Consider the following 26,406-nt stretch of genomic DNA (forward strand, 5'->3'; position numbering starts at 1 on the left):
GGGGTGGGCGGTGCTATGCAGATTGTCTTGATGGCGTTCCGTAGAGAGGGAGGGACGATCCCGGAGATCAGCTTCCTGGTTATGTTGACGGGTTTCAAATCTGGGCGACGCGGAAGACTCATCATTTCACAATACAGTATTTATTTCGCCCGGGATAGGAGCCAACGGCGCCCGCAAAAAAGCGTAGCGAGGCGAGGGCTTCCGCAGTTGGGCAGAGCGTCATTCCAGGACAAGGTAGCAGCCGGCATTGCTACTACAAATTAAGAGTAGACCCATTGAGTTAATGAGTCTTCCACAAAAAAGACTTCCATGAAATAATTCAGTCTCTCTCCTCTGGGTGAAAAACCAGCCGGGTCCAGTGGATGGAGTGGCCTAGGACTCGGGAGACCTGGGTTTGAATCCCCGTGAAAACTCAGTGGAGGCGATTCCACCTCTTAAATCTCTCGCCTGGGAAACCCGGACGACCTGGCCACGTCCTGTACGTGTGTTGCCTGGTTTCCTGGCCAAATAGGAGTTTCGGGAGAAGGCAATATGTGTACGTGGGGATATCCAAATTATTTGGCGGCCCTTTGTTTGAGAAGTACGAAGGTGCAATCCAACCAACAGCTATCGGGATGGAGTTTGAAACCACCCCCAGTACTGTTTGGCAGTCACTTTTTGAATACAAATACAATAGATGATACCTTTATAGGCCACTAAAGAAATCATATCATCCGCTACTTTTCATGGCTCAGGGCCCACTTCATCAGACTTGCACTGTTGTCTTCCCATTACTTCAAATAACTTTAAAAGTCCCCCAACTTCATGGCAGATGGATTTTGCCAGGTGTTTGTCTTAGATTCAAGTTAGGAAAGATGCAGACATTAAAGATGTAGTGCAGATATTACACATACACCTTCCGGTTTGGCCTTCCTTTGAAACTGCAAGTTTCAAACCTTGAATCTTCCATCTGGGAACTGGAGTGGAAATTTTGTAAATTCCTTAGTTTTAACCAATTGGGGTTAATGTCAAATTAGTATGTATTACCTAGTGGTTGCACTCTTGCTCCACTGATTTTGAGAGTCCAGATGGGCACAGACAACAGGAATTTTTGGGACTCTCATATACTGTATATATTTTGTCCATATTTTGGTGCAGCCTGAGGAAGACAGATTTAAATTGAAAACTAGCCGTTCAGTTTTTTTGTGTGTGGTCTAATAAAGGTATCATCTGTTCTTGCCTTTGATTCACACAGGGACTGTATGTCTCAATTTAGTTTTTTCCCCTCAGAAACGCTGTTAGAATTGCTGTAAGTCAGATGGGACTGACATATAATACACACTCTTGAGAGCAGCAATAAGATGCTGGCTAATATTTTGGAAAATTGGGTAGTCAAAGTTTGCTTTTTCTGAATTGGGATTTATTTCATTCGCAAATATAATTTGAGCCTCTGAACCTTTTAACCTGGCAGCATTTTTGTATGCACATTTGATAGTGTGGCAGGCATCTGCTACAGACTTAAGTTTCTGCTGCAACCCAGGAATAATTATGTGAGGGTGATGGTGATGTTTCTCTGCAACCAAGACTAAGGGCCCGTCCAGACAGGGGAATCTTGTTCGCCCTTAAAAGGTTCTTATTGTCAGTGCAGTCTATTTTATCTCTCATTTAGTAATCCTTTCATTCACACTGGAGATGTTTATTTTGTCATGAGAGGGGTCCATGCAGGTCTTTGAACTGTCTGTTTATTCACAAGCAAGTTTCACCTGGTTTACTTACAAGTAAGGAGACAGCAGCAATGTGAGAGAAAAACATGGGAAGGTTGGGGAGATGGAAAGGAGGTAACCCTCCCTTTCTCCTCAGCCAGGGCTCTGCTGGAGTTGTGTGGGTGGTACCCATGGACTTGACATACCCCTCCCCTGCCTTTTTTCACCGTTATTGTTCAGTAGACCACAGTGACTTTCCTTTTTTGTTGTTAAGTAAAGCAAGTAGCAGCAATGCATCAACCAAGCATGGTATTAGAACTGCACTGTGTCAGTTAAGGAAATACTTTTTTTAAAAGACAAAAATAGAGGGGGGTTCTTCATATTCCCTTTTAATGTCATAACCCACCTAATATGTCACAGGCTTGTCACTTCATATAAAGCCACCCACAGTTCCATTTGGGTGTGAAATAACCATCCACACAGGCTATATACACAGGGATAATTAGGAGCACACTAAATCAAACCTAAAAAACCAAAGCCCTTAATGCTGTGCCAGAAAGAAATGGAACAGTTCTTAAAGGGGCAGATCAATCTTAAGTACAGTGGTGCCTCGACTTACGAACGCCCCTACATACGAACAGCTCCGTTCACAAATTTTGCATCGACTTGCGAACGGAGCTTCGAGTTACAAACAAAAGTGGGGAAAGGGAAATGGACTTTGGACTGCCTGGTACTGTAATTTTAAAATGTAAAAATGTTTTTAAAGATGCATGGTTTGGTTCAAAGCTGTTTGGTTTTAAAGATGTTTTGTTTAAAAGGTGTTTGTTCCCTCCCTCCCTTCTTTCCTGCCCTTTTTTTAAACCTAAGTTATTTTAGGTTTTAAAAAATAATAATTCCCTCCCTAGTGGTAGAGGACAGGTTAACCGATTTTGCATTAGTTCCTATGGGAACTGATGCTTTGACTTACAAACGGTACCTCTACATACAAACAAAAAACAGCCGGAACGGATTAATCGGTTTTCAATGCATTCCTATTGGAAAGGCTGTTTTGACTTACAAACATCTTCTGGAACAGATTAAATTCGTAAATCGAGGCATTACTGCAAAAGTAGAAAATATGTATACTGTAATTTGGTGCAAACCAAACTATACCAACAGCAATCCAAATACAGTGGTGCCTCGCTTAACGAGCGCCCCACTGAGCGATGAAATCGCTTAACGAGGGGCTCTGGGCCATCGCTGGAGCATTCGCTCAGCGATGGCCCCTATGGCGTTTTTTCGCTTTGCGATATTCGCTAAGCGATTCGCTTAGCGAATATCGCATAATGAAGCGGGGGAGAACAGCTGATCGGCGGTTCCAAAATGGCCGCCGGAAGGTCCGCGCTGCATTTTCGCGCCCTGCCCTCGCTTACCGAGGGCGCAAAAATGGCGCTATGGAGGAAGATCGCTTAACGGTGAGTTTTAAAGCCATAGGAACGCATTGAACAAAGTTCAATGCGTTTCTATGGCTTTTTAAATTCCGTTTAGCAATGTTTCGCTATAGCGAAGGTTAATCCGGAACGGATTAACCTCGCTATGCGAGGCACCACTGTAGCCATCTATATACCTGTCAGGACAGACCCTAAATTAATGAGCCTCGTGGCGCAGTGGTTAAAACGCTGTACTGCAGCTAAAACTGTGCTCACGACCTGGGGTTCAAATCCCAGGTAGCCGGCTCAAGGTTGACTCAGCCTTCCATCCGTCCGAGGTCAGTAAAATGAGTACCCAGCTTGCTGGGGGGGCAATGTGTAGCCTGTATAATTTAAATTGTAAACCGCCCGGAGAGTGCTTGTAGCGCTATAGGGCAGTATATAAGTCCAATAAATAAATAAATAATAAATAAATAATAAATAAATTTTGCCTCATCTCTGCCTCACACATTTAAAGTGGATTATGCTCTGGGACTGTTGGAAGCCCCTCTCAACCAAAGTCCATGCCTGCCCACCAGAAACTGTGGGCAGCTCTCAAGTCTGCCAGAGGGATAATAAAAAAATTATAGGCACTCGGTAGTTACATTCCTAGATAGGTTATTTCTCTGTATTTTTCATGCCTCTTGTTAAGACAACAAGAAATACAAGAAAGCTGGACGTGCAGGATTAGTTCCTAATGTGGCCGTTAAGGTTCTGGGTTTCAACAGCTTTTATCCTAACTTATCTGATATCGGTTTTGTCACATTTCTGTGTGCCTCTATTCCCAGCCAAAAAGGAACCATGAGTTTTGATATGGGGCCAATTTCTAATTCTTGGCGTCTGCAGTCACTCAGCTCTCCCGGTTCTTCCATTTCTTTACATTGAAACACACAGTTCCGACCTGGCATTCAGAGGGGGTAGGGAAAGCAGAGTGACTGCAGGCCCCTGTGTCTGCAAGAATGGGAAGGAACACTCCCATTCACAACACCAGATATAGAATTTGAACTTATACCTCTTGAGACTGAAGAGCTAATAGTGAAACATGGTTTAAGCAGAGAAGCCTGGCCTACACATATAGCCATTGATTTTGGAACTTGTTTTGTTTTGTTTTTCTGCACCATACATGCAGACCTTCCATGCCCAGCCTGATGAAGATCTGCATGGATCAAAAGCTATCTTCTGTGTAGGAACTTTTAGTGGTCTGATATATGTATCACTTGCCCTCACCTCATTCAAATTAAAGTTAGCCTGTGTTATTCATAATTTATGTAGATCAAATGTTCCTCAAGTTCAAAAACATTACTTTTGAGAGCAGATTAATGATGAAAATTTCAAAAGTATTAACATGAACATTGGTAACGAAAAAAATTAAGAAAAAGTACAGGTGTCAACTTCAGAGTTTTTCAGTTTCTAGAAATATATTACCTTCACCTATTACAAAGTTTATTCCAGTTCACACAGAAAAGAAATAATGTGTGTGAACAAGGCAACAGAATTCACTCATAACACCTCCTTAATAATTACTGGCATTAGTTTCTCACATTAGAATATAGTTGTAGTGATAACTAAATATTCTAATCATTCCAAAATACCATGAGCTGTCCCCAGATTTTGCGAAAGGTACTGGGGAAAAAATGGAGATTCCAGACTAAGAAAGGGAACAGGGAGATAATGTTCACCACTTCCACCTGCCATAGTGCTCCAGCTTTCCATACCAGTTTTTTTAAGGCACAGAGAGTTGCAGAGAAGGAGGAAGCAGAAAGATTGATTCCTCCAAGCCATTCCCTCAAGACAAGGTAGGAACTGGTCCAGAATCGAGCTGCGCGGCTGGTGAGTGGTGCAGCTGCCACGGAACATATCAAGCCGATTCTGTATAAGTTACATTGGCTACCAGTTGCTGCCCGGGCCCAATTCAAAGTGCTTGTTTTGACATATAAAGCCCTAAACGGCGTGGGCCCTGGATACCTGAAGGACCGCCTCCTTCCATATGAACCTACCCGGCAGTTAAGATCTAGCCAGGGGGCCCTTTTGAAAGAGCCGTCCCTCAAGGAGGTAAGAGGGACGGCTTGTAGACAAAGGGCCTTTTCGGCAGCTGCCCCCAGACTATGGAATGCCCTCCCAACTGAGATTCGTCTGGCGCCGACGCTGATGACATTTCGGCGCCAGGTCAAAACCTTCCTGTTCCAGAAGGCTTTTAATTGAAATAATATTAGCTGTGGGTCTGATGGCAATTTTAATTGTATTTTAATTGTAATTATTTTATCTTTTGCTGTATTGAATTTTAATTATTGTAAGCCGCCCAGAGACCTCTGGGTAGTTTGGGCGGCATAAAAATTGAATAAATAAATAAAATAAATAAATAAATAAATCCTACCCTATGAATATATGTTGAACATTAAACTACAAGATGGAAAATCTGGATCTATACTGAAATCAAAAGGATGAAACATGTATTTCGTAATAATTAATGACTGAGTTCCATTCTGTTTCTCAGTTGCTCAAATTCTTCAATAAATATTGATAAATAAATATTGATCAATTTTATCAGTACCATTGTAGTGAAGAGCCGGAGTTTTGATCAGGAACAACAGTTTTGCAACAATACAGCCAGCCATTTTAACTTGCACCTTTCAAAAGAAGAGAAATAAATGACCGTGATCAACCCAGAAATGTATTCATGTGAGTCTGAAAGCAAAAGAAACCAAGAATATGTGCTATGCATATGGATGATTTGATACTGTGATTCTTCCTTCAATGATTCTCTCAGGCAGTCATCAGAGGCATTATCTCAAACCTGAACCTTTTCTGTGAGTGCACTGAACAATCTCATGAGAAACACCACTACATTTTGTTTCCCTGCAAAAATACTGGAGTGTATGCTCTATCAAAACCTGTTATTTGACAATTTGGTTATTTTCTCTTCCATTTTTAAAAAGGATAATTTTACACCAGTTCTGGAAAATGACTTTGTGTGATATGCAGTAATGGTGAAGTCCTTCCATGTTTAAAATTTGCCAAACATACCATATGATTGTAACAAGATGTTATTTCTGTTCTCAAGTTATCAATGTTTGAATTTCTAGGCTTGTTATGCTTTCCTTTTACATATATTTTATCCAGCAAAACTAAATGCTTTTCAAGTGTCCCTGTCCATGATAATTCTTTTTCCCGGCTCATTCTTATGATCAGTTGGAGAACCATGATTTATTTTGCTCACTGAGATCCTGGTATCCTATTGCTCTGTTACAGGCAAGATGTCTTCTACTTCTTCTGAGTTGTCCACATCTGCACCCTGCCCCGTTTTCTCCATGCTTCTGATAAATGCTCATGAGATTAGTTCAGTTTCATGGCGAGCAAGTGCTGGAGGCAATGTAGTGCCACAGGGCCCTTGGAAATGGAACCTTAAACAAAAGATTATCCAGGATTGAAATAGTTCTTTATCACACACACAGATATATGCAGAATATACAGAAATAATATATGAATGAACTTTGTCTGCTACAACAGAACTTCAACCCAAATCCCAGAGACACAAGAGGTTGTGGCCATCTGTTTTGGCTATTTCTCTTCCCATAAACCAGTTAATCTGATTTTTTTCATTTTTATCCCACCAATCTTTATGATTTTGAATAGGTTTAGGGGCCTGTGGCTTGACATTCAAAACTGGCATTGTCTTTCCTATTCTGCATTTTAGACAGAATAGGAAATAATTAGTAGTGATGTATTCATTGCAGCAAAGGAGAGGATCTAAGTAGAACTTTGAGACAAGTCTATTTGAAAGTCTGTATTGTCCCATATACACCTTTCAGAGCTTTAAGATCTTCACTGAACGCTCCTCTTTCAGTCCCATTCCCAGTGGAGGCACATCTGGTGGGAACACAAGATTTATAACTTCTTGGTCACTACTTCCAGCTCCAAAACTCTACCATGGGAGACTAGCATGCTATTTTTGTATCCTTTGCCAGCAAGCAAAAAACATCTTTATTTATGCAGACTTTTGGCATATAAGCTGTATTTGAGGTGGGCGGTGTTGTTGGTCAAATGGGGGTTCTGGCTCTATCTTTTATTGTTATGTTTTGAATTAATTCAATTTTTTTGCAAATATTTTAACCAAGGTTTTATATTTTCTTTAAATCTGTATTTTATGGTTATTAGCTGTCTTGCATTTTTTTTCATCAAAATGACATAGTATCAAATAAATGCATAAATACATACATGCATACATACATACCCAGTTTCCTCGAAAATAAGACCTAACCTGAAAATAAGCACTAGAATGATTTTTCAGGATGCTTGTAATATAAGGTCTACCCCCAAAATAAGCCCCAGTTAAATAAGACCACGCCCTCCACCACTATGCAGCAACCAGAAGAAGATGACATGACTGTATTTGAATAAATGTAGATTGTTGTTCATGAAAAAAATAAAACATCCCCTGAATATAAGCCCTAATGTGTTTTTGGAGCAAAAATTAATATAAGACCTTGTCTTATTTTCGGGAAAACATGGTACGTACATACATACAGTACATACTACATCTCCTCTATTAACAGAAAAATATTAGGATGTTACCTGAACTTATCTGTTGCTGGAGTGCTTTGCATGTTGAATTCTGCAACTGGCACTCCTCTGGCAGACACATGAGGAGCAAACATAGCAGCAGGATTTACTACAGAAGAAGTACCAATCTGAGAAAGAGAACACATATCTCATCCAAGTCACCAACAGAATAATTAATGGGCTCAGCATACATTAATTTTGCTGCCTGGTGTTGATATCATGTTTTCCTGTCTCTCGAACCACAGATCAGTAATATCTTAAGGGCTCATCCTTCTCATTGTAAACATAAATTATAGTGTAAGAGTTGCTTTGTTTTTGTAGTTAAATATATGTATCAAAAAGAAATGTATTTTTGTTGTTCAAGTAAAATCAGTGATTTACAAACACTTGACTGTTATGTCACAATATACAATGAAGGTCTATTCAACCTTGTGCCATATTAACACTGTGAAGCTTCATTATTAAGGTCACATTTCATTTAAAATGCTAAGTTTTATTAAGTTAATGTCAAGAAATATTAAAGGCAAAGAAACAGGAAATTGTAAAAAAAACCACTTACCACCAAACAAAGGTCACATATCTCAAGTTCTTTTTCAACTTCTGTAAGGACATCAGAATCCAATGTTTCACCAAACCACACAACATGAGGACGCAAAAGTCCATTGCAGTCTTCACATCTGCCTCCCAAAATTATAAAAAGTAAAGCAATTAAAAGTATTCAGTTAATTTACTAGAAAGTCTGTTGCATCTGTACCAGTCTGTTGCAGTTGTATTACTGTAAACTCAGACAATGCTTATTATTTACACTCTAAAGAAAACTACAAGGAAAATAATATTAATAGAATTACATCAGTCTGTCTCAGTAGTGTGTCCAGTCCAACAACTCATATGTTGCAGCCCTAAAAGGGCCATTGTGCAAATGAAGGGTGTGATTAACCCAAAAGTACTTGTTTTAAAAGGGAAGAATTCAATGTATGTTCACATACTAAAATCAGTATTCTACAACCAATGCTCCAGTTATCTGGGACAGTTTCAATTTGGTGTCAAACTGCTTTGGTTGCCACAACCTCTTTGTGATGTTCTTTAGAGGTTAAAATGGAGAATGCTGCCTTGTTGATTCTCCTGGATCTCCAAAGTGCTTTTGATACTGCTCACCATGCTATCTCACTGGATGGTTCTGCAAGATGAGAGGAGTGGGCATCAAGTTATAGTGGCTCTGCTATAACTTGCAGACCATGTTCCAGTGTATGTCACTGGGGCAGGGGTGCACTTCCAGAGTCTCTGGGGCAAAAACAATCCCCAAAAGATTCTTTGTTAAGAAAATGGGATGTGTTATTGTTTTATTGAAACCTTTCAATGCCCTCTGGTAGCTCTTTTATTTTATTTTTTTAATAGGCAAGAATTCCTCAAAACATAGCAAACCTGCCTATCATGCCCTCTACAAGACACGAGCCATGCATTTTCTCATTTAGACATTTGGGGTAAACAGGGTGCTGGGGTGGCATATTTGGGCCTTTGAGGGGGCACATGCATTTCACGAAACATATACTGCCTGCCCCTACATTAGGGTGTTATCTGTTTAGCTCCATGTCTGTTTAACCATGGGATGCCATTATGTTCTGTCCTCAATGAGTTAATTTCTATATGAAGCCACTGGATGAAGTCTTCAGGAGCTTTGGAGTTGGGTGCCTTCATGTAAGACCGAGGGTGAGAGCAAGATTCCTCTCACGGGAGTGCCGTCCCTCCTGCCTACTGCTGAGAAACAGAGCCAGACCCTGCCCATTCTCCCACCCAGGGAGACAAAACCACCTGGACCAGACCCAGAGAGGCTAGAGAAGGATTTGAACAAATAACGGTCAAGGACACTGGGACTGTATTGGCGGGACGGGAAGAAAAAGCACAGGAAGTAGTGGAGGCGGGACTGGGAGATATAAAAGGAGGGGAAGGGGAGTTGCCGCGAGGCTGGAAGTGGATATGGGTTGAAGACCCCTGGATGGGAAAGGTAGAAAAATGGTCCTGAAGGAGGAGGCGGATGCGAGGAGAAGGAGAGAACTCACCCCTAAACTATCATACTGGGGTGAAAGAGAGACCAAGGAGTGGCGGAAGAAATTAAGAGATGAGAAGGTGGAAAGAGAACAAAGGGAGACATTAGAATGGAGGATGTGGGAGATGCAACAGACAGGACCAAGGGAGGACCTTGGCAGACGGGGGAACCCTCCAGGGAGTGTGACTGGGTGGACTATCGAGACAAAGACACCATCCCCATACTGGAAGGGGAGAATGGATTATTATTAAACCTGGGTACTCCACCTGAATGGCTGGGACCCTGGAATGTTCAGAACGGAAACCCTTTTAAATTTGCCAAATGGAAACTCCCGGTAGACCTGTTGTCTGATGGGGAGAAAGGTTGGAATACATTTGCTGACACAGGATTGTTGTTAAACCGAGCAATAAATGTTACCCCCATCTCGAAGCCGAGGAAGTCTGGTGATTTTTTTGGGGCTGGAGCTGAATATCGAACCCTCACACTTCAGTATGCTAGTGACATCAAGCTCTATTTCTCCTTGTCATCTCAGTCAAATGAAGTTATACAGGCACTGAACCAATGCCAGGATGCAGCAACAGGTTTGATCAGTGCTAATAACCTCAATCCTGACAGAACAGGGACTCTGCAGACATGCGATTCTCAGCTCTGGGAACTGGATGCAGGAGGGCAGTTTCTCTGCATACAGGGATCACATGTGCTATACATATTTACAGAGAAATATAAAAAGAGGCTAACTGCATAGCATATGAACCCAACGCCAAAAATCCTGCTGTGTAGCTCAACCAGCGTGGTGGGAGTGAGATCACTGGCAATAGCAAAATGTTGGTAATTAAAAAGTTCTTGCTTCTATTTTGTTTTGCAAGCAACTTCATCTCATTACATCCAAGTTGCACACAACTTGAAGCAGAAATTCTAATTAGTTCTTACCTGCCACTGTTGCTGATCCCATTCCAGCTACATGCAGCAGGATACTGGCCTATATGGCAGAATTCCCTGATCACATGCATGCAACCGTCAGACATACATCACACACATACAGGCTGTATCTTTTCACTGAACACATGTATAACACAGGGCTAGCATATGCAACAGTGGTTATTCTGGATTCATGTTCACATTAATGCATGAGAATGTTAGGACTGTAGTTTAGGAGTCAATTTGATTTTGTCTGGAGGTAAAAAAAGGTCTGTCCTTTGACAAGGAAGTTCTACCACCCATTTAAACAGATGGTAGGACTAGATGATAAGATAACAGGTATTTATCTTAAGACTTTTGTATTAATTGCTCAAGACTTACCGAGGAAGATCTTCCACAGGAATTCTGGTATCTTCTGCATCAGGATCTGGAGCACTGAAATTATGACACACACACACAAATTTTTTTAAGTTAAATTATGAACATTTTGACAGCAGTAACCAAGTACATACATTAAAATCTTATCAAGGAGACTCTTCACTTTGGATGGTGAAAATATTTATTATAGTGAGGTAATAAGCAACTATTCCAACAATTTCCTGCCGAGAACTAGTCTGAAGGAAATAAGAGTAACTATCTTAAAACAGAACCCTAGTGCCAGAGAAGTTTTATTCTTTTGGAAATAAAGATAGATATTTCACAAATTTGTATGTAGTAAGTTTGTCTTTTTTACCAATTTTCGTTTAGAACGATTTAAAAATCATTGTAGAAACTATTTCTTGCAAATTTTCAGACACCTGCATGAGACAGTCATGCATAGGAGTTTCTAAAGTCTCTGTCAAGCACCAGCTTCCTAGAGCTGAAAGAGCACCCACCCACCCCACATTAGTGGGCCTTCTGAAGCAGCACCGCAGAAACATGGAGGATGCTATATTCTGTGCTGTAAAATTGATCCTGACATATGGCGACTCTAGTACGGTTTCCAAGGTTCATGAAATATTTAAGTTATGGTTTCATCAGTGCCACCCCCACCACCCCCACGTGTTCCCACAGCTGAGTGGGGATTTGAACTGAGGCCCAATACTCTATCCACTACTACATTGGCTCTTATGGAGGATGCTATCAGAAAGCATTTTTGTCCCTCTCCCTGTGCAGAAGTAAAAGAGCTTTCAATTCATACATTTCAGAGGAGCAACTATCACCCATAGTTTACTTAAAATGACATCCTTGTGAGAAAATGCCCCAAGTAGGAGTCAACATCTCCATCACATCCCACTGACAACACACTACAATTACCCCTTTCCAGCCAAAGCAGGACAAATTGGACTCTTGTGATTTGCTGTCACATTTCCACAACTAGTGCATCGCGTTTTGAATAAACTACCTGTAAAGAAAGAATCCAGATTACAACTTTTAAACCTTATCTTCTTTTGTCCATATGAAATTTTTAATACAGACATGTAAGCCTAATATAGGAAGTACAAATGACAAAAGTCAGACATTCTAAGATGAAACAAAATATCACAAAGCTCTTACAAAAGAAACAATATATATTAGCTAGCCACAAACTACTGGAGTGTTTAGCTAACATATCAGGACTCAACCATAAATAGTCATTGATATATTCTGAAAACAATTTATCTTACTGAATAGAAAAGTAACACACAAATTGTATAGTACTTTAAGTTAAGAAAAGACTTTATGAACCAGAATTTCCCTCAAAAGCCTGCCTTGTTCATTAATGTTTTTAGGATAAGTGAATTAAAAGGTGTGGTTAGAAATTAAGGAACCTGGTGCATGCACAGAAAGCACAGTACTCCTAATTTTCTTTCCCTGCAGGAACAGATGGGTCCCCAAGCCCTCAATAATGCTTCGAAAGGGGTGATGAGTTGTTTCACGTGCAACTAGATAGCAAAATTGTCCTAGCCGGGATTGGTCTAAATTGTGCTACAGAGTGTCGCTTTGGGATGCAGTAAGTCATTTGGGTCAATCTTTGCATCCACAAAGATCAACTACACACCCCACCTCAACTCACCCTGTTTAGCATGATCAAGACTGATCTTCTTTCCCTTTAATGGAAAAGGAAGCTTCCTATTTCTCAAAATCGTTAAGCGGCTGTCTGTCTGTCCCTTTGCTGAAGCTGATTAATAATCTTAATCTGGGACAGACAGACAGATACCTAAACTAGTTCAATCCCAGCAATCACACACACTGGAACTCAACCAAAACAGTGCCATCTGATCCGCACCCACCCAAGAAACAACAGTAAGTGCAGGTAAGCATGGATCAGGGCAGACTGGTTCACAATGGTAACAATATCATTTGTTTAATGGGAAAAGGAGCAAACCAGCCTGTCCCCAACCCAAAGCAAAGCAAAAGATAAATGCCTATCTGATTGTACCCTCAGTGAGAAAGGGGACCTAAAACTCTCTACATACAGGGAAGGCTGCATACAACCATCTGAAACCTAGTTTGTTTAGGCATGAGTGCAATTATTATTTTGCTTCCAGATGTTAATTTCTCAAGGACATTTCAAGGCCAAATTTACATAGGATATATGAAATATCTGATTGGTTCTCCCAATATTTTCTTTTTTTATCCAAAGCAGTTATTTGGTTTGCCAATGTAATCAAAATGGAAGATGTGCTTTTTATCCTTCCCCTTTCCAAATCCATTCCAGCTATATTTCACCCTGCAACACTAAAAAAACACAACTGCAAATCTTCTATATGTTTATCTCGAACTTTCAAAATACATACATCTGATTTTGTGTACAGGAGAGGAAGATCTCCAATTATACCACAAAATATCAAAACCCCAAAACTTGTAAAAAGGAAATCTGAACAAGACATCAGCAGCAAGGCTCTAATATCAATTCTTACCATGAATTTCTAAGAGATGCTTTGTTCCTGCTTTTCTGTGGAGCTCATCAATATTCTGTGTGATGACCACAACACTTCTGCCTTGCTTGTTCAGTCTGGCCTCACACTCTGCTATGGCAATATGTGCTGGGTTTGGATGTTTAGTCATCATAAGTTCCCTCCTATAATGGTAAAACTCCCACACCCTAGAGGGGTTCTTGGCAAAAGCACCTGGGGTAGCCAGGTCCTGAAAAGGAAAAAGATCATTTGTTGCTTTGTTAATCTTACTTAAATCCAAATGTCTGTTAGCTTGTCCAAAAAATCTCCTAAGCAGTAAGAGCTAGGTATCTGAATTTTTAAATACTATTGGGGTCCCAACTTAAATAAATAGAAAGGCTGTATCTCCACTGGCTATGCTAGCTGGAAGATGCTGGGAATGGTAACCCTCTTACTGAAACAGTTATACCTTGAAACATGAAGTATTGCATGGATTCGTTTCTCAACTGTACCAATTACACGAGGGTGCTGATAAGTATTGAGCCTTTCCCAGAAAAAATTGAGCTAGGAAGCTGTAACTGTCACACTATTCTACATATTCCCTGAGGAAGTCAATGCGCTTGTGACATCTGTCCTGCAGCTTCTTAAGTCCCTGCAAATAAAATTCTTCTGACTACTGGTGTAACCACTCATTTGCAGCATTAGTTGCCTCCAGAACATTCTCAAATCGTTGTCCCTTTAGGTGTTTTTGGAGTCTGAGGAACAGACAATAGAAGGAGCAAGGTCGGGAGAATAGGGTGGATGGGGCATCACTTGAAAGCCTCAGGATGTCAGTTTTGCCATTGTTTCACCTGCAGTGTGCAATGAGGCATTGTCATGCAACAGGATGACACCTTTGGAGAGCTTTCCTCGATGTTTTTCTTTGATGTTTTCCTTCATTGACACTACATCTCAATGCTCCCAAAAGCTACCAAGATGGTTATTTACCATCATGAGAATGCAGACTAGTAGTACGCACCTGAGCTTGCCATTTCCGCCAGTAGCCCCCAGCACCTCGGAAGGTTGGAACACCACTCTCTGCGCTAACACCAGCCCCAGTAATAATGGCGATATGCTTCGCTTTAGCAAACATTTCTCGAAAATCAGCCATATCTTTAAAAAGAAAGCAAAGTCAACTCTGTTGCAGTTTTAAAAGGCACATTTTAAAATGTAATGTATGCAAAACTATTTTGAGTTGGAAGAGGAGAAGTCATGCTGGAATTCCTTTTTCATTTCATTGTAAAGTTGGCTGGACTGGATTGGAAATGATTCTCTTTTAACCTGAGTAATTTTGCCTGTGCTTTAAAGATCTGGTATCTCTTGTGACCAGAAGGGGAAAACATGTTTCCCATGTTTGGCCCTACAAAAATGTAAGTGTTTTGATAAGTGCTAACATACTCTTTCAGGAATACTATATTATATGAATATTAATTTTATTCATCTTTTAATACTGTGTCTTGAACAGGGCATACTATGATTTGTAGAAGTTACCTAGTTTGTCTTTTAAAATAAAATATAAACAATATTTTGCATGTTGGCATTCTCACATTTTGAGTAGCAGAACTAGAAAGTGCTGAGAATCAAGGACTGGCCTAATGATGATCAAAACTAACAAAGCCTCCTGGCTGAAGACATCAGAAGGCATCTCATTTTACTTTACATGATTTAAATAATAATAATAATTGCTATCCAGTCAATTATGACTCATGGTGATCCTCTTCGGGTTTTCTAGGTAGAGAGTACTCAAAAGCATTTTACCACTCCTTTCTATTCGGGATGCCCTGGGACTGCACAGTTTACTCAAGGCCACATAGATTGGCTTTTCTGGGATGCACAGTCAGGGAATTGGAACTCCCAACCTCTGACTCTGCAGCCAAATACCTAATCCATTGAGCTATCACTTGCAAATAGAACTGCAGTGGAAGGTGAGTATAGCAGGTGCTGGGTTTCACATCAAGCAAAGGCCAAAATCCTATTGCCAGCATAATCCAAACAGCATAGCTTTTAGAAGTAAATTTGTGCACTTTATGAAGTTAGCATAAACATTATTTTTTGTACAACAAGTCACACAACTTGGTATGCAACAAATAACATCTATACTGACTTTTTAATTTGCTATGTTTGCCTCCACAAGTTACATAGTTTGTGTTGTCCTCGGAAATGTAATTCATAGGATTTTGTCCAGGTGTAAATTGGGCGGAATCGCTCAATCACCATACTATTGAGTTCATTTTATTTTATCTCATACTATTTAAATTTTTTAAGGTTAAAAAATGAACTCAGTAGCATGGTGACCAAGGACTCCACCCACAAATAAAGAAAATGGCAACTTCATTTAAGAATCTCTGCCTGCTAAAAATATTATCTTCCTAAAAACTGTCAACACTGACTAATGTTCCACTGTTTGGGTCATGATGACAAATTATTAGGAACAGAGAACTGGGAACCAATTTTCTTAAAAAAAAAAACAACATTGCAGGGATGGGAGAGACAAGGATTTCCAGCTTTTCTGTTCTTTCCTTCCCACCTGATGGCACACAGAATTCTCTTTTAAATCAGCTGGATCCTGAACTTACAAACAAGTTTGCTCTGAAGCATGGAGACAAGCTGTACAGGAATTGGCTGGCTGACATTACTACAACAACCTCACTACCCAAAGACTCATTTGCACACATGTATCTACCAAGACAAGCAATTCCACCATTAAAGAGGAAAACTTAGAAAAAGTTCCTTTACAAAGGTGATGTATTAATAAACCTATATTTTTAAAAATGTTTTTTAACTGACGGAATATTTTAATTGATCTGATTGTAGAAGCAGTTGTGTCAACATTGTCTCTCAAAACCCAAATAATTTAAATATGTTTTGTTTTGTTTTTTGTTTTTCATTTATTGCAAAAGAAAAGATCAGTTCATAAACATCTTAGTTTGTATGTACACAGAAAGACACAAGCCATGGGCAGCTGCTTATCTTACTTGAACTAGGTCGTGCCATTTCAAAGCAGGTCCTTTGTTTCTTGGATGAAGCAGGTTTAAGTCCACAGTAAACTTGAGAAACCAACCTTCTCGTGGTATAGTGGAAAAAAAACATCAGGATCACTGTTCAGTAGTAACTGCAATTAAAAAAAAAGCTAAATGTAAAAATGTTTTAGAATATTACCTGACAAGATAGCAACATTTCACAGAACAGATTCACATACTAAATATTTCCAGCTGCAGGTATCTGGGATATATTATGTGTGGGTGAAGTTCTGCTCCCTCACTGGGCTGTTTAAGGACTATTCACTGAGCTCAGAAAGAGCTGGCTACTGCCCTTATAGACAGACTTCAATGCAATAGCTACAGTCTTTGGCCATGAAAAGTAGAAAAACACTTCTTCCCACTCACGCCATGACAATGGTAATACTACCCTGTGTGTTGCTATTCTGCTTTCTCACACTGACACATTTCAGAATCTCTGGTCAGCACTTTGCTTCTTTGCTTGGGTGAGAGGAGATAAGCTGTGTTAGTCTGTTGCAGCAAAAACATCAGAGTCTCGTGGTACCTTCAAGACAAACATGTTTTCTTTGGTATCAGTGTTTGCAGAACTCCAGCCCACTGGTACATTTGAAGAAATGAATCACAGTCTGTAGAAGGTTATCTCAGATAAAACGTGTTAGTCTTTAAGGTGTCACAGGACTGCTTCACTCTTGTGAAGGTAAGTATTAAGCATGGAACACCTTAAGTACTAGCCACAGGTGACCATGAACTGCATGCAGGTGAATGAATGCACTCACTGTGGAGCTGCAGAGTGCTCCACCACTCCTGTGCAACCAGCGGAGGAACTAAGGAGGTCGCAAAAGACCCCTCTCCAGTATTCAGTTCTGGAATGTGATGTCTAGACCTCCGCCAGCCACTAGCAAGCAGAGTGGAGGGGTTTGTGTGTGTGTGTGTGTGTGTGTGTGTGCGCGCGCGTAGATGTATTTGTTTGAGGAAAGAGCATGCTTGTAATTTTGGAGCTTGTTTTACAAGAGTGACCTAGTGGAACAGGACACCTGAAATATTCAAGTTCTTTTGAGGCAGGTTTTTAATATATGTATTTATCTCCTAAAGTATGATGATTTTATCCCATAGCAAGGATACTCTGGATAGAATTTTCAAGATAATTTGTACAAAACTTTAAGCCTTGTTAAGCGAATGCCATGAACTTCAAGACGTTCAAATCTCATTTTACCTTAGATGACAGAACTTTTATCATTCCCCTTAGCAGACGTTCTGCCCATCCAACTAAGATCCACACCTTTTATGTTCTATTAAGAAGATTCAAGCTTATCCACGTTTTTCCTCCTCAGATGTCACACTGCAAAAAAGCACAGGATCCCTGCTAAGCTTCCTATCCAGATGTTCGGTGCTTCATTCTGGAAAAACTCTATTGTCTCTGAAACAGGGTAGCAGGCCAAGGGCTAATTATGGAAGAACGCCTTGAAACAATAGTTGACGTTTTCCGATCTCTCTAGATAAACGGAGTGGGCAGGGTACAAACTAAGGAGCAAAGTGAAGCGTACATGTTTTAGATTTTAGATTTCTCTTTTACTGATTTCATGTCTGCGCGGCCTTCTTCCCAACCCCGGGTGTCCCCCCCCCCCAGGCATCCCAGAGGGAAGGCGAGGGCGAGGGCGCGACTGTCAAGCCCACAGGCCCTCCAAGCGCGGCAGGCGCGCCAGGAGGAGGAGGCACAAACGTCCCGGCATAAATAAGCGCCGCGTCTCCGTTGCCTCAGGTGGGCACCGATCGCCTCTTCGAGGGCCGTTCAGGTGCTATCGCGCAAAAAGGGGGAGAGCGCGGAAGAAACACACACACCCCACGGTGCCCCTTCCTCTCCAGAAGCTGAGGCGATTCTGCCAACCGAGGGGAGCCCACAGGCCGAAAGAAGCGACCCACCCACGACCCAGAGGAGCCCACAGACAGACAGACAGACAGACAGACAGACAGACAGACAGACACAACTCGATCCCGAGGAGGGGGGTTTCTTTGAGAAACCCGAGATCGGGGTTCGTGGCTTTCCTTCCTCTGAAGGCAGGAAACGGGGCTGAGGGGGGGGGAATAAGGAACGGCTGCCCTCCCTCGTCCTTCCCACACCGGTCCTCCCGCCGAGGAAACGGGCGAAAGCAGCTGCGGCACCGCCGGCACTCCAGGTGCTCTTGTCGGCTCGGCTCCTGAGCCTCTGGGCCTCCGCGGACGAGCCCAAGCGGGACTTACCGCTACCACCCTTGCCGTGCGTCCGAGTCAAACCCAGGGGCCGGAACCGCCGCTGCCGCTACAACAACAACCGGGCGGCGAGGGCGGGCCCAGCGACTGGCGGCGCCTCTAGCAGGCCTGAGGAGAGAAGGCCCTGCGTGAGGGGACGCACGTCTGCCCCGCGCCGCCCTCTCCCGTTCGCCGATGTCAGCAAGCCTGGGTTCCCAAGCGGTTCCTCTCCTACTGGCTGGACGGACGGAGGGAGGGAAGGAAGGACGGAGGGGGGAGCAGCGACCGGCCGGACCCCTCTGGCGGACCGTCCCAAGCCCCCCTCCAGCCTTTTCCAGCGAGCGAGGCCCGGGCAGTTTGCGCCCGCGCAACTCAAGGTGGGCTCTCCGGCTCAACGGCCTTGAGGACGGATTTCGCAGTTAGAAGCCGCGTTAGTGTTTTGTGTTCCGGACCTACGCCGGAGGGTTGGGGGGGGGGACGGAAGCGGAAACAAGACGAGAAGGGCTGTGGCATCTTAAATCAAGGCTGGAATAAATGTGACAAATCTTTTCGGCTGCCACAGGACCTTCGCTTTTATTGCTCTGGTGCTTTTTTGTTTGTCACAATACCAATAGGATTCTAGCCATTGCATATTTAGGGCAAGATCCTGTTCAGTGTTCCTAGAGTACAAATGCTTGCGTGTGTTGTTGCTCTGGACTACATCAAGCAACGATGCAACAGAAACCTGAGACCAGGGATCCCAGCTGTGTGATTACTAAAGGTTTCATTAGGGATTGCCCTTAATGCATACCCCCAGAAAATGCAATGGCATGCAGAGATGTGTTGAAGATACTGCTCTTCTGCCATGAAAGTGTAACTGTTTATACAACAGGATCTGCAGTACTATAACAGGATTAGGCTGTTTTTATAATTGCTCGTGTTGCCTGTGATATAAATGTGAATAAAGAAGAGGCTCATTTTGTGAAATTTATTTATTTATTTATTGTATTTATACCCCGCCTATCTAGTCATTTCGACCACTCTAATTGTGTTTGCAAGGTTCATCAGTAAGTAAACAAATAGCTCCATAGAATTGAAATGTGTTATACTTACAGTCAAGATGTTTTGCTTTCAGGACAATAAATGTGTACATACAAATCCATTACTGGTCTTGTTATTTGTACTTAAATAAGACTTTTTGTTGTAGTTCCCATTTGAAACTTGTTATTGTTTCTTTTTGCAGGTCCTTGTTTTCTCTGGAAGATTTTTTTACTGCTTATGGTTTTTTCTTTTTGGGTTTTGTTAATGTTTTTCCTTATGAAACAGCAACAATTTAGTGCTTTATTTTATCCTGTTTGTATTTTAATATATACTAGGTACTGTATTTAGTAGAATGATTAGCAAAACAGAAAAATAAAAATATAACACAATATTTTTGGTTTCCATTGTCTTCAGCTGCTTTGAATAAAACTGCTGTTTCAAAAATCATAGAACTTAAAAACAGATACAAAATTGTCCATAAAGGTAATGTAGCAGATAGCCATTTTAATCTGTTTTATAACAAAAGAAAAATCAGAAATAGCCATATAGCACTTACCTAAATATTAATTCTAAACCTGTTTCTGTTAATATTAAGGCCAAATGCTAGTCTAAAGGTTAATTATCCTCTTGCTTCCTCTAAAATGTTCATACTGTATGTATACATTAATGTGAAACATTAAGAAAGGTTGCATATGAATGTAAATAACTGATGCACTTAGTTATATTATGTGACATTGGGTCACACAAAATTGTGTAGAAACAACACAGAACTGTAGATTTCAGTGTTAGGCAATGTTAGGCATAACAGTTACACACGCACTGGTAACATCTCACATAGATTACTGCAATGGGCTCTATTATTTATTCAATTTATTTATTTATTTATTCAATTTATATGCCGCCCAAACTACCCAGAGGTCTCTGGGCGGCTTACAATAATTAAAATTCAACGTATCAGATATTAAACTGATAAGAACAGATACTACACTTGATCTTAGCCAAAAGGCCGAGAAGCCTATGTGGGGCTGCCTTTGAAGACGGTCTGGCGATTGCAGCTGGTCCAGAATCGAGCTGCGCGGCTGGTGAGTGATGGGGCCGCTAGGGAACATATCAAGTTACATTGGCTACCAGTTGCTGCCTGAGCCCAATTCAAAGTGCTTGTTTTGACGTATAAAGCCCTAAACAGCTTGGGCCCTGGATACCTGAAGGACCACCTCCTTCCATATGAACCTAGCCGGCAGTTAAGATCTAAGCAGGGGACCCTTTTGAAAGAGCCGTCCCTCAAGGAGATAAGAGGGACGGCTTGCAGACAAAGGGCCTTTTTGGCAGCTGCCCCCAGACTATGGAATGCCCTCCCGACTGAGATTCGTCTGGCTCCGATGCTGATGACATTTCAGCGCCAGGTCAAAACCTTCCTGTTCCAGAAGGCTTTTAATTGAAATAATACCAGCTGTGGGTCTGATGGCAAATTTTAGAATATACAGTGGTGCCCCGTATAGCGAGGTTAATCCGTTCCGGATTAACCTTCGCTATACGAAAACATCGCTGTGCGGAGCAGGAAAACCTATTGGAACGCATTAAACTTAGTTTAATGCGTTCCAATAAGTGTCTAAACTTACCCCCTCCAGCGATGTTTTCGCTCCGGCGGCCATTTTGGAGCCGCCGATCAGCTGATCGGTGGCTCCAAAATGGCCGCCGGATGACCCGAAATGGCCCCTATCCGCGTTTTCGCGCCCTCCCCTTGCTTAGGGAGGTTGCGAAAACGCTGCGGGGGGGCATTTCGGGCCATCCGCGGCCATTTTGGAGCCGCCGATCAGCTGATCGGCGGCTCCAAAATGGCCGCCGGAGCGAAAACATCGCTGGAGGGGGTAAGTTTAGACACAAATGGCCGCCAGAGCCCCAATCGTCGCAAAGCGAGTGCGGCGATTGGGGCTGATCCGTATAGCGATCCCCAAAAAGGGATCGCTATACGGATTTTTCGTTAAACGGTGCACTCGTTAAGCGAGGCACCACTGTATATTTTAATTGCATTTTAATTATTTTGCCCTTTTATTTTGCCTTTTTATTGTATTTTAAATGCTGTAAGCCGCCCAGAGACCTTTGGGTAGTGTGGCGGCATAGAAGTTAATAAATAAAAAAAATATGCTTTAAGCACCTTTAAAAACTAGTTTGTATCTAGTGATGTCTACTAGTAGTGCAACACTTCTAACCCATGTTTTCATCCTTGTACATATATTCTGTTTTTGCAAGTCACTGTGCAACCCATTACAAATACATTAAGCTAAGCATTGTTATTTATTCTCTTAGAGCTATAGCAACCATTAGCCTTTGTATGTGGGGGAAGCAACTCCGGTGGATCCTGGCACCAGTTTTCCACTCAAACACACAGATTCATTGCAACTCACACTGTCTCATCCTGTCATAACTGGAAGTGCCTGAAGTCTACTTCCAGTGTATATGGCACAATTATATAGTATTTTACAACTTTAACAATCAAAAGAAGATACATAAAGCAAGTGTATCTTGTTTCGATTTTTGAAAGTGTAAAACAACGCCACCACACATACTAGACATGGAATCTAAGCTCAATTATGGCCAAGTCAAATGATTTCAAAATGATTAACACTCCCTGAAGCATGATTTTTTTTTTTGTAAAGAGAAAATTCGGACTAGGATTGTAAAAGCATCTGGAAGTTGCATGTGGATATGGTATGTTATCCACCCTGTTGTATCACAACACTGCCATCTCCTGTTTTTTCTCCTAGCCTAACAAGGGATGCAATCTTATGAGGTTAAAACGACCATATTCTTTCACAGGTTAAGGCCATTTAGAATGAATTTCATTTTTACACTTCAATTTGAGACAGCATTTTCTGTGAGCAAATACTTATCCAGGATAGTTTGTTGAAAAACATACCTAATTTCTAAAAAGTAGTTTACTTCAACACAAAATACATCAGTCAGGATGTGACTACACAGCAAAAGAAATGCAATTTAATTCACATTCTCTTAGAAGAGAAAAATCCTTTCTAATTACAGTTCTATTCAAAGCGCCTGTAAGTGGTGCAGTTCAAAAAAACTGCCTTAAGAGTAAACGAGTGGTTTTAATTCCATCCCCAAGCACTTATTTCCTTATCATATTTTGTAGATTGCTTGTTAAACTATAAAAAATACTCAGTTAAAAAAAAAACTCCAGTTTTGGAACGTGGCATATTGTGTTTCTGTGCTCATAATTAAAAAAGCCAGGAAATGGCCCTACATGGCTGCACAATATCATGCCACTATTGCCAGCAGGAAAAAGGATGTCAAGCCACAGGATACCCTCTCATGCTCACTGCCATTCACACTTGTCAAAAAACAGCCCTGAAGTGGATAACTGAGGAAAAAAGGAGTCAGCTTCTGGGATTTTCCCTTGCTTGATATCACTTTGTGAAAAAAGAAGCAGTTGGGAGTAACCATTCTCTTTCAAGATAAGCAAGTTTAATCTCTTCTTTATATTTGATGTTTTAAATCTGCAGACAGAAAAGGTTGCCAGTGTCTGCACCTCCAGATAATGGCGAGGGTTCCTCCCGTGAACCATGACATCACTGTATTTGAATAAATGTATATGGTTGTATAATGAAAAAAATAAAACATCCCCTGAAAATGAGCCACAATGCATTTTTTTGAGCAAAAATTAATATAAGACCCTGTCTTATTTTCGGGGAAACACGGTAAACAGAAGCTGTACTAGAGGAAAAGCTTTTTTTTAAAGACGTTTCTTGGGACAGAGACTTTGCAGAAAGGTGAATGCTGGTGCTGCTTGCTTTTGCATGTTTGTGGGCTTTCCTAGCCCTCCTTTGTGAATCTGGGGAGGGAAGGTGCTTTGCTAAATCATTGCTCCATGTATGCGTGTATGCTAATTGGTCTTTCAAAGTGATTATACACTTTGAACTGAAGGAAAAGGATTCTAGTTTTTAAAAGCAGAAGAGTATGGTAGGGAGGAAAAACTACACATTGGGGCTGTGGGGCTCCAGATTGATTAGCTTTTCCTATTGTATCATATGATCAATAGAAAAAAATCTGTGTAAGCCTGCCCCAAACCCAAACCCTCATTATTATTATTTTTGCGGTGTACTCATGCTCCCTGTGAAGATACACTGAGGAATAGTTTAGTTCAGATTATACTGACACTGTGGTTACTATAAAAGAAAAAAATACAGCTGATGCTATTCTGGTGAAACAATTTATAAACTGAAAGTCATTTTTCAAATATGGTACGTATTCCACCACCTATGGTGGGAAGGAATTAGTAACTGCTAAGCAATGACTTTTGATGAAATCTGAAAGTATACATAACTTTCAATACTGTATCTTCTCTGATCAGCTCCTGATACACATATGCAATATTTATATCAGGAGGACCTACAAAACTATGAAATGGTAAATAATTAAGCATTATATTTAATAAAAAGTCTTATGTTACAGAAGATGAAGTCAAACAGGCACAAACATTTATAAAATCTGAAGTAAACCATCTGTATTCTAACACAAAATCTTCTGTACCAATTAAATATGGTATAGGAGAAATAAAATATAAATTACACTTCTTTACAGTAATTGCAAAATACCAGGCGTTAGCTTACTATACATATAAATCAAAGATGAGCAGCAGGTTGTAACATCCCATTATCTCAGTTAATTTCTAATATATAACAAATAACAGCAGGTGATTCCTATCTTTCTGTTTTACCATCTTCTACTTTACAGATATCCAGTACAGTATCTATACATGGAATAGCTCCTCCAGAATTGAAAAACACTATACAGATCCATAATCCATAATTCAAAATGAGCTGTACAGATGAAATCACTTCAAACCATTTTATTTGAGCTTGGTCACAGCCAGCAATAAACAGTTTGTAGTTATGATCTACTGCTGCTGCTTTGTTTCTTGTCCCTGTTTTCAAAAGAGAAGCCATTTATCAAAAATGTTGTCCACCTTCTCCTCTGCAGTAATACTGTTTCTGCACCCAAACTGCCTGGTAGGTCTATATTGGCACATGAAAAATGCCAAACATGCAACCCTTAGGCATTGTTAATATTTTCAGTATATGTCCAGTCAGCACAGTGGTAGGCCCATAGGAAGAACAATAACATGAAAAAGAAACCAGTCTCTTCAGTGTGCTTACAAAACACAGGATATAAGGCAGCATGATGCCAGGTGTTAATATTTAGAAATATGGCACCAAGCTATCAGCTAAGACAAACATGTACAACAAAAATCAAAATATAAACAGCAGGTGTGTCAATCCAATACAAGCTCTTTGGTAATTAACAGCATATGGTCAGTTTCCCCTATATATTTACATTCTGTTGCCTTCCCATAAAATAAAATATTTTGTTTAAAGTATGATCTCAGTTGCCAACGAAGTCATGTACCTCACAGTGTATTTACAAACAGCACAATCTTATATGTATTTACTCAGAAGCAAACTTCACTGAGTTTACTGGGGTTTTACCCCTAAGTGGGTATAGAATTGCAGACTGTCTTTTTGTGTGCAGCCATGTTTGCCTGTAGCAAGGCAAGCGATACACAGTCGCTCTCACTATGTTTGTTTATATAAGATTTATTAAAATAGAAACCAAAGCATCATGTCCATGATTCAAATGTTCAATACTAATAGATTAAAACTGTACAATTACTTTGAAAAAAGTGTTTCCACACAGTAACGTGTGCAGCAAGTGCAAAAACAAGAACAAAGTGGCAGCATCAGTTAATCCAAGACTTCCTGATCTCTTGTTTTCTAGAGAAAGTGGACGCTGCAGCATTTCCTGGTTGAAAGAGGGCTCCTGCCCCATTTTTGGAAGCGGGTGACCCTTGAAGCACTGAATTCTTCCCCTTCTCCAGGTGGGACGATACCTGAGATTGTGAAGTGCTACTGCATATCTTTGTTGGAGCTGATGCTCTCGTGAGGCATTCAAGACGAACAAATATCCCATGTTGTGGTCTACAGCGGAAATACTCTCTACCTTTTACAGTTCCATCATGTTTCCCTAAAAGCAAAAACATAGAGGTAAATGATCATCTTATTATATTGTGACTGAATGCAGTAAGAATTATTTTGTGGGGCTGGAACTGTAAACTTATACCACATTTTGATTTTTTTAAAATTTTCTTTTAATTCTAAGCACAAAGGTACTAAACACTATTTTAAAAGAAGTCAATACTTTGTTTTCATAACACTTGTATAATTTAAAATAATATTTAGAAGCTCAATGAACATTCTTAAGTCACAAGCAGCGCAGCAATCCTGTTAAAGCTAGGCAGTTTTGGTCTTGTTCACCACCAGGATAAAAGACAACCTAGGAATAAGAAAACCTGATAGTGTTTTAAGATTTGGGATGGGTGGGATATTACTCAGGGCAATCTTACCATTAAAAGTTAAATCCAAAAGGAATTCTGGGGAAAAATACGCTTCAGAAAAGTTACAAAATGGGGAGAGAATTGGAAGCTCAGTATTCAGGGCTTGGCTATCTCCACACACAAATATGTATTTACCATATTTTTCGCTCCATAAGACGCACCACATTTTTAGGCAAAGAAAACAGGAAAAAATAATCTGGGAATTT

At 40.8% G+C, this 26,406-nt stretch overlaps 2 protein-coding genes and 1 pseudogene across 10 annotated transcripts in view; all 3 read right to left on the bottom strand.

Annotated features, from left to right (window-relative positions):
* Positions 1 to 5,655: 5,655 nt before the first annotated feature.
* On the bottom strand, positions 5,656 to 18,924 carry SIRT5 (sirtuin 5). 2 transcript variants are annotated; one of them, XM_020798596.3, is made up of 10 exons: positions 18,787 to 18,924; positions 17,762 to 17,887; positions 16,525 to 16,661; positions 14,529 to 14,662; positions 13,535 to 13,760; positions 11,949 to 12,036; positions 11,034 to 11,087; positions 8,250 to 8,367; positions 7,703 to 7,818; positions 5,656 to 6,531 (listed from the first exon to the last, which is right to left on the bottom strand). In XM_020798596.3, the coding sequence occupies exons 3-10, from the start codon at positions 16,637 to 16,639 to the stop codon at positions 6,456 to 6,458; spliced, it is 927 nt and encodes a 308-aa protein (XP_020654255.1). In that variant the 5' UTR covers positions 16,640 to 16,661; positions 17,762 to 17,887; positions 18,787 to 18,924; the 3' UTR covers positions 5,656 to 6,455. The 2 variants fall into 2 exon arrangements, with proteins under 2 accessions (XP_020654255.1, XP_020654256.1); XM_020798597.3 differs by lacking the exon at positions 17,762 to 17,887.
* A 1,726-nt stretch (positions 18,925 to 20,650) lies between these two features.
* On the bottom strand, positions 20,651 to 20,812 carry LOC144589369 (U2 spliceosomal RNA; annotated as a pseudogene).
* Positions 20,813 to 24,005: 3,193 nt separating this feature from the next.
* Positions 24,006 to 26,406, bottom strand: part of KIF13A (kinesin family member 13A) — a 90,104-nt gene continuing 87,703 nt past the window's right edge. For all 8 annotated transcript variants that reach the window (XR_013545217.1, XR_013545216.1, XR_013545215.1 and 5 more), the window contains one exon: positions 24,006 to 25,830. Coding sequence is in view for 5 of the 8 variants with exons in the window: in XM_020798584.3 (XP_020654243.3) it covers positions 25,547 to 25,830 (284 nt within the window). In the remaining 3 variants the exon portion in view is untranslated. The remainder of the gene's footprint in view (positions 25,831 to 26,406) is intronic.

This window comes from Pogona vitticeps, chromosome 4 (assembly GCF_051106095.1).
Source record: "Pogona vitticeps strain Pit_001003342236 chromosome 4, PviZW2.1, whole genome shotgun sequence".
Taxonomy (NCBI): Eukaryota; Metazoa; Chordata; class Lepidosauria; order Squamata; family Agamidae; genus Pogona; species Pogona vitticeps.

Bases quoted from the DNA above. Each gene is read 5' to 3' on its own strand.
- SIRT5 (XM_020798597.3), bottom strand. From the start codon at position 16,639: ATGTTTTTTTTCCACTATACCACGAGAAGGTTGGTTTCTCAAGTTTAC. The intron at 13,761-14,528 runs GTGCGTACTACT...TTTCCTTTTCAG, and splicing joins GGCGGAAATGGCAAGCTCAG to GACCTGGCTACCCCAGGTGC. The intron at 8,368-11,033 runs GTAAGTCTTGAG...TTTGGGAGGCAG, and splicing joins CCTGTGGAAGATCTTCCTCG to ATGTGAAGACTGCAATGGAC.